Source organism: Lichenostomus cassidix, chromosome 1 (genome assembly GCF_008360975.1).
Source record: "Lichenostomus cassidix isolate B80296 chromosome 1, HeHo_3.0, whole genome shotgun sequence".
In the NCBI taxonomy this organism is placed as follows: Eukaryota; Metazoa; Chordata; class Aves; order Passeriformes; family Meliphagidae; genus Lichenostomus; species Lichenostomus cassidix.
Window position 1 is genome coordinate 34,138,656 of NC_139479.1, and position 16,882 is coordinate 34,155,537.

At 39.8% G+C, this 16,882-nt stretch overlaps 1 protein-coding gene across 3 annotated transcripts in view; it reads right to left on the reverse strand.

The window, feature by feature from the left end:
- The window catches only part of DHRSX (dehydrogenase/reductase X-linked), a 211,704-nt gene that overhangs the window by 16,590 nt on the left and 178,232 nt on the right, over positions 1 to 16,882 (reverse strand). For all 3 annotated transcript variants that reach the window (XM_085056390.1, XM_085056384.1, XM_085056375.1), the window contains one exon: positions 12,228 to 12,435. In XM_085056390.1, the coding sequence (XP_084912516.1) occupies positions 12,228 to 12,435 (208 nt within the window). The remainder of the gene's footprint in view (positions 1 to 12,227; positions 12,436 to 16,882) is intronic.

Here is a 16,882-nt window from a genome sequence, read left to right on the forward strand (position 1 = left end):
TCTACAGTGACAATAACACACAGCAGATTAAATTAAAAGGATCTTGCAGTCTTCCAAAATATTCAGCACTTTCTATTTTGTTAGGGTTATTTATCTATCCTTCCTAAAAATTCCTAGGTATTGCAGATGAGCAAGGTTAAAAGTGGAAGAATATTATTGAAAACTACTTAGTAATATCTGTTTAACTTGTAAACCTACAGTAGGTTACATTTTTGGTTAATACATGAATAAAAAGGAAATTACGTTTTATTAATATAATTTTGTATATTAAAAAATTCTATACTTGGAAGCAGTATTTTAACATGAAAATTATTTAGTCTCCACAAATTTAAGCAAAGGGACTGCAAAACATTAGAGGTACTCCAGTCTCCTGAATTTCAGAAACATCCATTTTTCTGTGATAGGGACTAAATAACCATAGCAATACTTGCAAAATTCTGTTAATAAATAGCTACTGTCAACCAAAGTCTTACAGAAATACAAGTTGACAGTGAAAACATGGAAAAAAAATTAAGTGAAATTATATGCACTTGCTCAACAAAAATAGCTTCCACCTACCACATGTGAAAATAAAGATTTTTTAATGCAAGAAAGATGTTTACATGAAGAAATACCTGGTAGTACAAATGACCCAGCAATGTAGTGTTTACCAGAGAAACTATGCAGTGTTTAATAATTCCTTGAAGCAGCAAAACCCCATGCATCTGAGTGACATGGTTCATTGACAGATATTTCCATCATAAATAAAAGAGAAACCCTACGGGCTGCTGACAGCCATGAAGGGTGAATGAGAGATTACTGAAATACAGCTAAATTGAGGGCATCTTGAGACCTATGTTTCAGTTCACCACACCATTTATTTCTTGACAGTTCAAATTTTCCATAGGATATAATCCAAAGGATTTTTTTTGAAATCTAGACATTCATTCATATCAGGGAGCAAACCTTTACCCAGTAATTTGGAGCATTGACACATTTTAGCTCTCATAATAAATCCATGACCAATAGTTTGCAGCAGGTCTATTGCTCTGATTTGAAAGACCCACCCAAGTAAGTTCAAGCACTCAGTTTTGACCTCCATAAAATATGTTTCTTGGAAAATCTTCACTTTTCTACCCTTATACTGGATTTTTTTTTTTCGGCATGGGAGCAAAACAGGTAAACCTGAGAAAAAAAAAAAAAAAAAAAAAAAAAAAAAAAAAAAAAAAAAAAAGAGAGATTCTAAGTACAAAAATAATTCAGAAGCAACAGTCCCTCTTGGGACATCTCTGATCTAATTTTGCAGATAACCTATCAGCTGATCTTCTTTTCCAAAACCTATTTAAACTCCATCATAAAAACAACACTTTTCTTATATCTTCCACTCCGTGGAAGCCTTTCCCAGAGTATGATTTCCAAAGATTAGAGACAAGTTTCTTCTTTCTTCTTATTTCTTTCTCAGTTTCTCACAGTAAATACATTTCCAATCGCTTCACTTTAATTCATTCTTGTCTTGACTAAATTGTTTCCCTAAAAGCATTCTCACTCCTGTTTGATTAGAGACTATTGCTAGATATCATGATATAAATTGACAAAAAGGAGAAAAGAAATTGCCAAGAGCTTCTACAGAGTTGAACTGAAACCTGCTCCCAAAAGGTGTGTTGTCTTTAGGGTAACAGTGAGAGTACTGGTTCCATCCTTGAGCAGGATGGCATCTGGTCACATCTACAAAACCTAATGACTCTAATACTGCAAATTCTTTTTTTCCAACCAGGAGAGCGTGTGACAGATTGTACATCAAATGTACTAGTGCTGCTTCTGAGTGCTGGGGGTTCTTTATTATCCCCTTGGCTCCTCTGAGCAAACCACTGTGTAGTGACCTGGAGATGACAAATCCAGGTACCCTAGCACAAACACATTTCATATTTTATCATTTTTTTAAAAGCTGGAAATAATGACATCAGCAGTCTGCCTTTAACCTAGAGCTATAACAAGCAGGTTGAAACCCTCATGGGAGAAGTCATACAGGCAAGATATTGGGTGATGGATATATTTTGCAGTGAAAATAGTGCTTGAGGCTTGCCTCACAATGAGGAGAAAAAAATGAAAACTGAGCACTAAGTGTATATAAAATATTAACAGGGTAATTATATATTTAAAAAAACAACAAAAAAAAACCAACCAAAACAAACCTAACTATGCAAAATGCCCTGCTTCCTGTCTTCTAGATCTTCTTGAATGGATTTCAAGCAACATCAGTTGAACCTAGTATTATAAACATTTGAAGTACTTACTACCTCTGGAGATTTGCAGGCCCTCTAAAGCGATTAGGGTTCAGTGTATCTGTGCCAGCCTTAATCCACTTCCCGAGATAACAGGCATATAAAATAGGACACATGTGCCACAAACCTAAACCAGGCAAGAAAAATAAAAGGCCATCCCCAGATCAAGGAGAACCTCTAAGGAGCAGGATCAGACATGTTTTACATGCTTTACAAAAGAACAGTACTCCACACAGAGGATATGAAATCAAATCAGATAATCCTTGGTAGAAGAATATGCAGAAAGATTCAGACTTGGATGCTTTTATGTTCAGATCTTATTTACTTGTTTAGCAGGTTCTGATTAGCTACACTTGTAAAAAGCCACTGATGAAATACCACAAACTTCATGATGATGGAAGTCATAATTTCATGTGCAAAGGGAAACGGGGACCTAAGTTGTCATTACTGGTCATGATTCATGAGAATTGTGATAACTGAACTCTCCTCTGAGAAATTACCAAGTTACATTCATAGCTTGGGCAGTCATAAAAATAGCCTTGTAACTGGGCAATGTACAGCCCTGAGAGAAAAAACCAAGTATGCTGTCCCATGGTTTCATTCCAACATAATTTTTTAGAATCACAGAATGGTTTGGATTGGAAGATCACCTGGGTCCAATCCAAGTTCCATGGGCAAAGACACCTTCCACTAGACGAGGTTGCACAGAGCCCCATTCAGCCTGGCTTTGAACACTTCCAAGGATGAGGCATCCACAGTTTCTCTAGGCAACCTGTTCCAGCACTTCATCATCCTCACAGTAAAGATTTTTTCCTAATATGTAATCTAAAGGTACTCTTTCATTTTGAAGCCATTTTCCCTTGTCCCATCACTACATGTCTTTGTACAAAAAGTCCTGTCTGTCTTTCCTGTAGGCTCCCTTCAAGTACTGGAAGGCCACAGATAGGTCACCACAAAGCCTTCTGACTTCCAGGCTGAACTATTAAAATTCTCCTTGCCTATCCTTGTGGGAGACATGCTCCATCCATTTAATCGTCTTGGTGTCCCTCCTCTGAACTTGCTCCAACAGCTCAACGTGCTTCCTGTGCTGGGGAACCAGGAGCTGGATGCAGCACTCCAGGTGGGAGGCACCCAAATATAGTCTGTACTTATACAGTCTGTATAAGTTTATTTTCAACACTCTGAACTCCAAAAACAACAAGACAGCTTTTCTCTTTCTACATTTTTAATCATCTTAGAATCATATACGAAAAGTGGCAGACTGTGGAAGACTGAATTTTGCATCATGAACTTGGCAGGCAACAATACTGAATAAGTCCATTCCTGAGACACAGTCAGCCTCAGCATACTGCTGCTGGCTGCAGGGATGTGACACACCTGGGGTGCACAGTGCCTCTCACAGCAAAGTCCTGGGAACACAGGGCTGCCAGGCACAAGGCACCAATCCTGACCCCTGCTATTCATTCAAAAGGTAACAGATACGCTAAATTGAGTAAAATATTGATAAGATGGTAAGTTAAGTGTGTAAGTTGGTGGTGGCTAGCTCCAAGACTTTGATGAGCAATTAAGAGACATGGGGAGAAACCCGTTTGTTCAGAGCATGCCTGACCTTGGACCAGCAGCAGCACCTCCTCCCTATTCCAGTCACAGAAAAGTAGGTCAGCACAATGGGGCCAAATAAATACCACTATAAATCCCATCTCTGATAAGCTGCCCAAGTTCATTCTTGTTTTATTGCACATTGCTCTTGTTTCATCCAAATCCTCTTCTGCATATGTTCTGTATTTCCTGCAGAGCGCCTGGCCTGTGGTAACTTCCCCTTCCCCAGCACTGAGATGGCACCACACAGATGTAGTCATTTGCCCTGAAGAGCCCTGAAGAGACTCACAGACACAATTTAAAGAGAATGTTTAAATATGTAATAACATATACCAACCACGAGCTCTTGAGAGATTGTATTAATGATGGGTTTGCGCCACATCTAGGATAACGTTCCTTCTAGAAATAATGGGGACTAGAGGCACTAAACCAAATTCTCTTCTTGTGTTTACTTGCTAAAATCCACCAAATACCAAGTATTCAGCTCAGAACACAATGAGAACAAAAAAATAACACCATATGAACTACATTTGCAGTACCACAGTACTCTTTCTAAAATGCAACACAGAAGTTTGTGGCTTGCAATCATAATCATTATAGTCATTACTAAAGCAAGAGATACTCATATGACTTTTGAATTGAACGTTTTCATAACTCACAAATTGGGTGGCGGATGACCCTGCTGTATTAAAAAAATTAGTTTGCTGTTTCCAGTTCATCCCCAAGTAGTGGATGGTGCTTGCTTCCCATGGTTCTCTCTTCTCACAAACATTAGGCTATTATAACTACATGCAGGGAGTACACATGTAAATGCACAGCGATATCTGTGTGATAAACTGTGGAGGCACACCATGATTTGTAAACACAGATGAGAAATACATTTCACAAGTAACTGGAATTTCCTCACCCATGACTGCTATAGTGAAGGCACACAATAGATCATAAACATATCTGAGAAATACATTTCATAAGTAACTGGGATTTCCTCATCTGTAGCTACCCACAAGCACATTTCCCACTTTTATGGTAAATGGTCTAACACCTTAGAGCTGCCATTTGCAAAACCAGCTTGATAGCAGAGTACTTGTGCCCCAGATCTAAGAACACACCTTTACAGTTCCTACCCTCTCCCATGCACATCCAAAATCCAACTATCCTCAGTTTATTAAAAAAAAAAAACAAAACCAAAAACGAAACAAATAACCCGGAAAATTAACACCATGTATCTTTGGAAAGGATTCATCTTAACTAACTTTACACCTTTGTACAGCACAGGCATCTGCAGCTGAGCTGGTCACCAGAGGACCCCTTTGTCATTCACAGCAATAAACTGGCACTTGAAGGACTTAATTCAGCGGTCCAAATGTAGATATTCATCTCAGGATAGAACAGGTCCAGTAGCAGCAGTGACCATGAGGAAATCACACCTTTATTTCCTATTGCAGATATTTATGAACTAGGAGACTTGTCAGAGGTGATTTCCAGGAATGCCTTAGATCTCTAGAGAAGGGAATGTTTTCAGCTTCTTGGTAGAACTTGATATTTTATGTCAACCTTTGAAAACTCAGGATAGCCACTAAAAATTTTGTCTATGTTGTTCATGGAAGAGTTTCCTTACTTCACACTGAAAGGTTTTTCAGTCTCCTTTACTTACTGGTAAGTAACAAACTCTCATATTCAGAGAGGACGAAAGGAGGGCCTGTAGATCTCCAAAACCTCCCAATTTTTTTTTTTTTTTCCGTAGTGAGTAGGGTCTTTAGGTGATAGAGCTCTGCAATACAAATTTTATCAGAATTTTTTTTTTTGGGACACATAACTCACAAATAGCAAAAGAATGAGGCATTAAGATAGGCCATATATATATATATATATATATATATATAAAATATATACATTAATATGTGCATACCTATATATATGAATATATGTATGTGTGTATATATATATACATAAAAATATGAGTATACAAATATATTTTTATATATATATAAAATATCTGAATATGCACTCCCCACAACCTACTCCTCTGCATCTTCTAATTTTAATTCCAAACTGCTGCTCATCCATAAGCTCATTTGGAGGACTTTCCAAGGGAAGCCAGTGGTCTTTCTCCTTAACTCCATTTTATAACTCATTCACATGGAAGGCAGAAACTGCCTGCAAGTCCTGTTCCTACCCTTGCTGAATGGGTCATTTCATTGGGGCTGGGGTTGTTTCCTCTCTCTTTTGTTCTTTCTCTGAGAGATATGCTGATGGGAAAGATTAGTGGCTGCTCTGTATTCTGCTGCCAGTGGGTTCAAGTTTCCAATAGTGTTATACTATCTGACCAGAATAAAACAGAATTTTAAGCACATGGTGATTGACTTATAACTTCTCTTATACATGAGGAAGAATTACAGTTGTGTGATGCTATAACCCCTAATTTAAAAGATTGTGCTAATGGTCTAGTTGAAATTTCAACATTCTCTAATTCCTCAATCTTTCAGCCTCTTTTTTGGGACCTTTACATTAGAAGCATCAAGGAGACCTTCTTTTAAATGGAGAGGAATCAGTCCAGCATACTTGATGTGTATTTGATCCACAGCAAATTATCCTCCCCTTTTGTGTTTTCTCCATTTTCAACAAGTCCCACCAGGAATAGATTACCACACAAATGTATTAATCAAATACTTAGGAAAGTACCCCAAGGACTGGATTGATTGATGGAAAATGTCTTTCCTAACTAACTCTGTGGTTTCTGAATATGAAACCAGTTACAGATTACAGGATGATAGGTGCTGATGTGCTAACACTGGTTAGGCTCATATATTTTCACAATTTCTTAACTGTTTACTTACCCTCTCCCCAGTACAGCAATGGAGAGACTATTTTTTTCACTCTTTTGGGTACAAATTTAAACGCTTTTACATAAAATGAAATAACCTGTGCTGTCAGGTTAAATCAGCAATCCTCTATCACACCAGAGTTAGGGATAAACCCTTACACACTAAGACACACAGCTTCTGACATTTCAGTTGCTTACCAGTCCAAAACAATTTCACACGGGGCAAGCATGGGTTTTCACATAGTGCCTAGGGTAGCTTTAACCTGTTTCTTTAGACCATTTCCTAGGCTAAAAAGGGTCAATCCTGCAGGCAATATTAGACATGGAGGCAGTTTTCCTGTCCTGTGAACAACTTTAAAAGATGGGAGACAGTCTTCCCATTTGACTCTGTCAGAAGAAAAAAAAAAAGAAGGGATGATTTTCTTCTTTTAATCAAACAAGTAAAACTGCAGGACAAGACTTGAGATGGATCTCAGTGCACACTGCTTCATTTTTTGTTCGTTCCATGGCTGTGTTTTGGCCTGTTTCAACTGGCACCCTCCAAGCGGAAGCTTGGGTGTGGTTTGGGGATAAATCACACCAGCAGCTGCTCCAAATAGGAGTTATAAACAAGAACTTCAACATCCTTGACTCCTGTGATGCACTGTGACGTAATCTGACCCCTTTTGTGCTGTCCTGTGCAGCAGCTGTACACCCCTTTGCCAAACACTGATACAAGCAACAAAAGTCCTTCATTTTCTTGCCATCAAAACTCAGTGAAAATTCCCAACATGTCTCTTAAAATAAAGATTTTAACTACTTAGACCTTAGAGAATGTACAGGAAAATAGTGGTATCTTGAGATGCAGGGGAGCCACAGGTCCAGTGGAGAGCAGGGTCCAAAGCTATTTATGTGTGCACTGAGGGCCACCCTGCCTTCGAGTGGTCTGATCTGACTTCAAACAGACACAAAAGGCTCTGTGCTCAGCAGTTGCAATAAATGAAGCAGCCAAGCTCTATCCACATACCCCATAACAGGCAAGACCTGGATGCCTAACCAAGTCCTGGGGTTCAGGTTCAAGAAAAAACCCACATCATCAGGATGTGGGAACTTAATAGTAGATTATTTATCAGCCTATGAGGCTGGTCCCTCCATTTTTCCCCCTAGAATCATTCTATGGCTGTAAAAATTTTTAAAAAAATATTTATTGGATGGAAAAAAGGACACCTATGGCTCTGAAAGCTTAAATCCCTGTACCAGTGTGTATAAAAATGGTGTACACTTCTGCTGAAAGACCAGAGTTACTGGATTTAAGCAGACTGTTTTCTTCTCTGTGTTTTTGACCAGAAAAACCTTTTGTAAAAATTAACTGCAAATTATACGTTTCTGCGAGTTTTCATTTTGTGAGAAAGACCCAGATTAGCTTTATGTGAGGACCACACACTCCCATGCACAGAAGATGTTGATGCTGATGAATTGTTGCTTTCAGCTGTGGGATTTAATTACTCTCATTCTCTACAGCTGGTGTTATTGTGTGGCGATGTGTTTGTCTTCTGACACCTGGGGAGGAGGATGAAATAAATTTACTACATTCACAGTGCCAAAGGGCCAGTTTGAATAAGAAATGCTGCAATAAGACCTGCATGACTATGTCCTCTGGCATTAATGATGAATCTAAGTCCTTTAGATCTTGTTTTCTAGACACGCTTACAGACTAGAAGCATTTTTTAAAAAATGTTATAGGAAAATTACACTAAAGTTAAGTCTGTTTTGACAAGGTGAAGGAAATGAATTGCTTTATATTGGCTGATGTCTATCTAGTCCATGTTCCTGAAGCCTTTCGCCTCATTTTTACAGGCTGGCAGGGTCACTAATCCTACTTATTTTCAGTTTGTCAGTCAATAATCACTTATGGGGCACTATGTCTTTGGAAATGACAGCTGAGACAGGATCTGATGCAAAGCCTCCCTTCCACAATGCTTTCCTAAATACCAATCTGGAACGAATGAGAGGACCAAATACTCTATATCTGATAATAACATGTTCACCAAGCTTGTCATAAACAAGGTTTTGGGGAATTTTACAACACTGCTATGTGTGAAATATCTCTACTTTGATGCCATAATGAAGTCATATGAAGCAGAACAGTTCCTGTTATCGGAGATGAGAGTCAACTCTTTTGTTTTGCTCTAAAGAATTTTAATTGTATCACAAGCAGAGACCATCTGGCTTAAGAATGAATATTCAGTACCTGTTGTGGATGCAGAAAAACTTGAGAGGGAAATGGTACTTCCTGGCTTCCAGCTTGCATGGTGCCCAACACTAGAGCTGGTGTGTTGCACACTTAGCTAAATTGCAATTTGATGCTCAATGAATGACTTTTAAAGTTATTACTATCTCATTAATTAGTTAGTGTTTACTAGTTTTGGCTTTATCTCTTCAAAAAGAAGAATGATTTCTGTTAAAAATTACTAAGGGATAACATAATTCACTGCATTCTGCAGAGGACTGTGTCAGCTTATCAGGCTTTATTTACTGAGAAGTCATAGGCAAAGAAATCAAATTTTCTTTTGAGGAATAAAAATAATTTCTATCTTGTGTGACAGGTGAAGTCCATATTTATGAAAAATACAGAGAAAACATTTGCAAAGTACAGATTTAGAGTACCACAGCAGACAATAACTTTTCTAAGAATCGAGCTGACAAAAAACAAAACCATCACTTCTAAAGGGCAGACATCAATATCACAAATTTTATCACTGTCACCAGAACCTTTAGTTTGGCCTATCTTATTTCTACAGGAATGTCTCTCACTATAGCTTGTGGGGGGGAAAAAACACCAAACTGACTTGGCCAAGATTTTTCTGAGCCATGTATAAAGACTAGAAGATGTTTTGCAGTTTTAAGAAACTCAAGCTGTTAATACTTTGAGTAAATTATGCATATATATCATGGCCTACTTACAAGAATGTAGGTCTATTTGTTTAAGTACCTAAACATCTTGAGGCAGCTCCAAGGTTGATGTTGAGCTGACAGCCTTGTCTGCCACACTGAGCTGCCTCAAATAAGAGCAGCACAGTGAAGGTGGGGGCCAGGCTGCAATCCCTAGGAGGAATTTGACTTGAATGGAACTGGGACCAGTGCTGGCAGAAATGCATTTAAAGGTGGTGGGGGCTCAGCCACAATATTTTGGAATCAAATCAGACAAGATGTTGACTCTCCCCTGAGGGCATGAGATGTGATGCATTCCTTGCTGAAGCTCTCTGGGCTGTGCTGGCTCTCATGAGTGCCATGTTGCAGTGGGTGAAGCAATTTCCTGCAGATGTTTAGAAACCACCCTGGAATACTTCAGAGTGGTAACAGTTAAGTCAATATGATTAGAGACATATCACCTCATTTTCACTGTATTACTGCCATAGTCCTAGAAGGAAGATTCACATAAGTGCACTCAGGAACAAAATTCTGAGGGAGAAAAAATCTATCCTGCCAACTATCAACTAATATTAGCAGACAACTGAGTTTTCTTGTACTTGCTTTCTTACTTTTCTCAGGGGAAATTTACCCTAATGCACGAGACCAATGCAAGACTCACACAGGCTTGAATACTGAGTACTACAGCCCTCAGTAAAGTACTGGTAAAATCTCCAGGTAGGCTTTCAATATGAGTTTGCTGTGGAGATAAACATTGCCTGTTCATGATGCTAAACAGGGTGCACCTCTGGGATGAAGCACTCCTGAATACATAGATATATCCTAAGCAATAAGCTATAAGCAAGGAGTAGAAGTTGGAGCTGTAAATCAGAAGTCTAAGGGAGGATGGGAAGAGAGAAAGTAAGAATTTCCCTCTCCTCTGTTTTTTTTTTTTTTTTTAGGAAAAACACATGGAGTGTTATACAAAAGTGTGAAAATCTCAACCTCGATAACTGAAGCATTCAGATACCCAAACCTGAGATTATTCTGACTCAAAAAGCAATTTACACATCTGCTTTTCAGGCAGTACAGACATCATTTTTCCATGCAGGTCAGTCTGTCCATCACCTGTTTCAAGGCAGAATTTCTTTTGAGCAGTATCTCATCCAAAGGAGAAGGAAGTGATCAGGAACTATCAGTGGCAGGACTATTAGGGCTGTCAGAATGGGAATCCCTCCTGTGATAAATCATTTTAAGTGTTCAATGACATCCAATTCAGTGTCTAAACATCATCACTATAATACAAAAATGTCTCCTGGGCACATCAATAAAACTGGGTGGGAATGAGCACTGTAAACAGCAAGAGACTTGAAACTCACTCTCAGACACAGGAATTTTGTCAGAATTTTGACTCTCCAGAGGAAATGCTGAGCAAAACCTAAACATCTACATGAAACTTTTATATTAGCAAGGTTAAGTGAGTCCAATGAAAAAACACCACCACTCAAGACTGATATTTAAAATGACAATCACAAGAGGCAAAACAAGTCTAATGTACATGGTTTGGCAAAGCTACAGTCTGCTTCTTTAAGAATGTGTTGCACATTATGAGCATTCTTATTACAATTTTATTGCAATATTCAAGGTGCACTCAGAAGATACTATTTTTTTTAATATGGGTTTATTTGTTTGCATCTTATTTTACAGCCACTCTTCCAGCATCCAGTTTCATTTCTAAAATGAAAGCTACTGATATTTCCATATCAAAGTTTGAAATTAATTTGCTTTGTGGGACATGCTCCTTGATGTAAAATACTTCATTTTAATTAGGACATTTAATTTGCTCTAATGGAATCAGGTTCCATTTACTTAATCTAAAACTACTTTCTGAAAGAGCTATGAGCAGTACATTTTCTTAGCACAAGCCCTTCTAAGGCTTGTGTGTGTGAGGAGATTGCACCTACACAGCTAAACTGATTTCAGATTAATCTACTTACACCCCTACAAAACATTACTCTTAACTGGGTCTGCCCCACTTCTGGATCAGCTTTGTTAGACAACTTTATGTTTCCTCATGCAGACTGGGATTTGATAACCAAAAGTCAAGTACCATTACAAGTATGTGTTAGGATGAAAAACCTAATTGAAAATTGTCCCTCCTGAGCACAAGCATCTGGACCCTCACATCCTGGAGCTCAGCCACCTCCCACTACCACTGTTGTATGACTTCCTTCTTCCCTTTGCCCTCTTCTCTGTAACATGTTGTGTACATGCAGACCATGCCAGATCATGTTTGTTTCTCATAAAGAGGATGTACAAGTCATTTCCGAGGAACACTTTGCATATTGTGGCTCCATGTTAGGGTGATGTCTGCCCCTACACACGCACAGAAGCACGTGGATAGATCAGGGCAGAGATTACCAGTGCATGGGTGCAGACAGTGGAAGGCGTTCTCTTTCTCTACTGTGACAGTTTTCTGCCTCTATTTAAAATAGATGCATGTTTGCTGGAAAGCCTGTCTTTATTGATTTTGTATATCTGATTAGCACAGAGAAATGCAATAAATACCATATGCTATGATGAACCCTGAAACACCTTCGACTCCAGGCCAAGTGCAGGGGCACAGCAACAAAATGATTTTAAAAATGGCCTACCTTGAAAACCAGCCAGGCTGTCAGCCATTTGACCACTTTCACAACCCAAAAGACATGCTTGTAGAGCTCAGTATTCACTACTCCAGGGTCTACTACATTAGCAGTCACATGGCTTCCATTTGCAGTCAGAAGATGCTGTAGTCGATAGGTAAATAACACAAGGGCAAGTTTGCTTTGGGCATAGGCTCCATGGGGTGAATACGAACATCTGTACACAGGAGAGAAAAAGAGAGGGAGATGCATGTAAAAATAACCAGAAGGAAAACAGAATTACACAAACATCAAATGTACCACTTTTTTGCAATATCCAGGTATACACTGAGTCGTCAGAAGAAACAGCTTATCACTGGCAGGTATAATGTTTATCCAAGTTCTGTTGATTATTCCATCAGACTAAGTCTTATTTATAGCAGGGAAAAATATTAAAATAAAACTACACAATAGCTGCCAGAATCTCTATGTCAAACTCTTTAAACTAGAAATGCTGGGGCATCAATCTCCAGGCAATCATCTCCTGGAGGCCTTCAAACTTCTCTCCCATCTTTCACTCTGCTCTTTCCTAAGATACATGTCCTATTCCGACCTAATAAATCCATGCCTGATCATACTATTCCCAGTTATTATTATTTTTATTGCATCAGTACCCACTAGTTGAAGGCTCCTGTGTTGGGAACAGTGAAGATGAGTAAGATATTCATTGCACCTGCTCTGGTCACACACCAGTGTGTACAATTAAGAGATAGATAAAAAGATGGGGCAAGGAGAGCAGCTGCAAGTGTAACCACAGTTATGCCCTATTCAGTCTTCAAAGCACAGATGGCTGGCAGGGTCTGTGCCAAAGAGGTATGACAAAGGCAGGCAGGGTCTGTGCCAAAGGCGTATGACAAAGGCACACAAACTCTGGGAGTTACAGCAAAACATTTCCTCTTGAGATTCCTGTGCACCTCTCTCATCTGGATGTCAAATGTGCCTTTCTTTCAAGTCAAGCTTTCTAGGAACTGCTGATTAGTTTGGTTTCATTGCATGCAGGCAGCTGTATATTTTTTTTTCTTCTTTTAATAAGCAGGCTAGTTTCAGGCAAATTAGCAGGTATGTCGCTTAAAGTGCTCTACCTGACTGGGGCCTCAGCGTCACTTCCACAAATTCCATTGCCATAACAATTCATTCCTGTAATTATTCCAGCCTCTCATCTAACCTTTTTTGTGCTTAGGAGAACCAAAGGTAAATGGTGGCATTACAGACAGCTCATAGGCAAAGCAGGCAGGAGCCTAAAGCAACAGGTTCCTGGGAACAGTAAAACTGCTCCAGTCCCCATCCATTTTGCCTCTGCCAAAGCCTGGGGAAGTGATGCTCCACATGCTGCCCATGTGGACCCAGGGTTTAGGGTTTGTGGGGCAGCAGGACTCTAACCTGCTGGTGAAAGATGACAGAGGGGCACCCACCCAGGAACAGAACTCTCTTTCCTTGTTCCCTCCTTCCCCTCTAGATGTTGTCCTGTCTCTGTTGAGGTCACAGCTACAGTTTCATCCTCTACACCTTCACCCTTAGTGCAAAAAATACCTGGTCCAGGGATGTTCCTACTCTGCTGGAAAGCTTACCCATGATTTCTGGGGCTGTTACTATGTGCAAGTTTTTTATTTTGAATGAACAGTAAAAATATGAGTTCGTTTTGTTATCTCGTTCTTGCTGAATATCTTTTTTATAATATCCTGTGCACTTCACCACAGAAAGCCCTGGATGTAAAGAAACAGGCTGACTCTCTGCAGAGGTATAAGGACACTGAAACAATTTAACTGTCTGTGCTATCTGAAAGAACCCAGAAACTTGGAGACACCTCAGTACATAATACAGCTTAGATACAAGAAGTAAAAGACAGCAACATTGAACCTCCAGTGCATCTTTTTCCCCCTACTCTTACTCTATTCTTGCTCCAACAACTCACAAACTGTCTATAAAAGCATGATAAAAATTGAGAAGCAAAAAGGACAGCTGATCATAGGTGGCTCTTGCACCAACCAACGGCCTCAGAAGTAATGTGCTGTATAACAAATCTTCATTTTCATAAAGATATCACCTGCACCTTTGGGCAAAATGGGCTATTTAAAGAATCAAGAACAATGACTGCATGAATATAAAAGTGACTTGGCATTAGTCAGGAAATTGCAGTTACATTTTAAATTCAGTAACGTCCATGCTCTGATCTGAGACGCTCAAAATGTCACCTTACGCTTCATGCATATTCCAACCCCTTTAACTGGAAGGACCAGATCCTCAGCTGCTGCAAGCTTCTCCTGTGCACAGCCGTGCGGGGCAGAGCTCACGCTACCCATGGGAAGAAGCATCCATCCCAAGCCGCCTGTGGCAGCCAGCTGGCAGCTAACCCTGGCTCTCCTCCATCAGCACCAGCATTCCCCCACTGAACGCAAGCTGGGGCACGGGACAAGCTTCCCGAGTCGAATTAGAGTGATCCTGTCTGGCAAGCTGCTCGCAGGGAAGCAGAGCTGGGGACTACTCTGACTTGTTCTGCCTGGGTCTAGCCTGGCCTTCAGTAACCTTCAGGTGCCAGGCAGGAGGATAGTGAATGCTCCCCAAGACTCCCCATTCCCACATTTTTTGTGAGTGCTGTTTTGACTTACCTTGTGGCAATGAAGCATGAACTACAAGGGCTGGATCCTCAAAAGCCTAGTACTTTGCATAGATATCTATGTCAGAGAAACACAAGTGCTGAGAAGATATAAAAAGCTACCCAATCAACGAGGAAGCCTTTTATATCACAGTGCAGAGATGCAAATGATCTGCAAGGCAGCCGGGAATCAGACTTCAGTAATATACTTAGATATGAAGAATATAAAATTGGATACATAGAGCAAAAACTTTTGGCAGAACCCTTGCAATGATTACCTTCTCGCTTCCCAATTTCTGTCTGTATGTTTTTTGCTTTCCAGGAATCTGACATCAATGGACTACATAAGACAGAGGAATAACGTGGCACAGGACTGACAAGGATTTCCATTGAACAACTATTTTCTTTGTGAGACCCCATTTTCCTAGAGTCATGTTGTTTAAATGCCACATTGGAAAAATAAATCAACGCTGGCTATTTGACTTCATCACATCCGGTCTTTATGTATCAGAAAAATAGGACCACATAGGCACCTGCACTTACACCCCAATTCCATCTCCCATGCACACACATGTAGAATTACAGAGAGGTTTGGCTTGGAAGTTTTAAGACCACCTAGTTCCACATCCCTACCGTAAGAAGAAACATCTTTCCACTTGACAAGATTGCTCAAAGTCCCATCCAACCTGGTTTTGCATGGATGGGGCATCCACAATTTTTCCAGACAACCTGTTTCTATGCCTCACCATGCTCATCGTATATTTTTTTTTCTTTTTGTTCAATCTAAATCTACTGTCTTTCAGTTTAAAACCATAAAATTAATTCCTCTTACACATGGAATTATCTGGCTTTAAGGCCAATGTATCTAAATCTAGCCTGTCTCAGCACTTTATGCTTTGTATGCACATTTTTTACAATGAATAAAAGTATAATTGCATACTAAATAAAATTATATTGACATTATGCATTTCCACATTTTCTGAAGGTTCTAAAATCTTTCTGAAATCAAAGTGCATACAAGAAGCAAACCATCCAAGCAGACACAGCTTGCCAGCAAACTGTGCTAGCAGAGAAGTGCACATGAAGCACTTGTGACACCTGAACCTTTGCTGCTTTGAGGACACAGGGTACTGATGCTTCACAGCCAGGCAAGCAGACTCTCAAGCAGAGAAACTCTGCCTCCTAACTAGACAACAAGCCAGGCAAGACTGGCAGCTCCCAGCTCCCAGTGGTATATGTGGGTGCTGGCAAGTCAGCTAGAGAGCTAAGGGGGTACTGCTGTTCAATGCCCAGGGATACATCCTAATAAATACTGCCCACCTAGTCTGGGCAATACCAGGCAGCATGTGCTGTGATATGACAAGCCTGTGCACAGTCAGCAGCTTGGAAAAGTGGAGCAAGAACTTGGTGGGCAGAAGTTCAGTGGGAAAGTATGGCATGCCTGGCATCAGTAGCTTGGAGAAGTTCATGCTCACTGACTCATTTGAGTGGGGCTCGCTGTGGACCACTCTTCCTGCCACAGAAAACAGTGGCATCCCCCAGGGCGTTTCCCTCCATTGCCTTTTGCTGAGTCAGTGCTGATAAAACAGGGCAGTGCACAACTGACTAAAGGAAAAGTACAGAAGGAGTTAAGGCAGCCAGAATTTAATTCGCTGGTTTGAAATCTAGCCAAGAGAGCAGCAAGATAGACCTTCTCCTTCCTTTGAAACTAATGTTTTATTGATTCTATATGGATGAATAAAGGATCAGCATAAGGCAGGTTCTGCATTTTGTGTGCAATTAATTTTTAGCAGAAGTTCTGACTTTTGGCTTAAGAACTTTTGCAACATAGGCTACAGGTCTGAATTACTATTACAAAAATTAGGGAGGGGAAGAGAAAAGGATTGTTTTGTATTTTCGCCAGAACAAAATAAGTAGGTGTTCAATTCTGGAGTGAGCACCTTGAGGTTTGCTGATTTTTTTCTTTTTTTTTTTTCTTTTTTTTCTTTTTTTTTTTTCTTTTTTCTTTTTTCTTCTTTTCCACCAGAAGCTG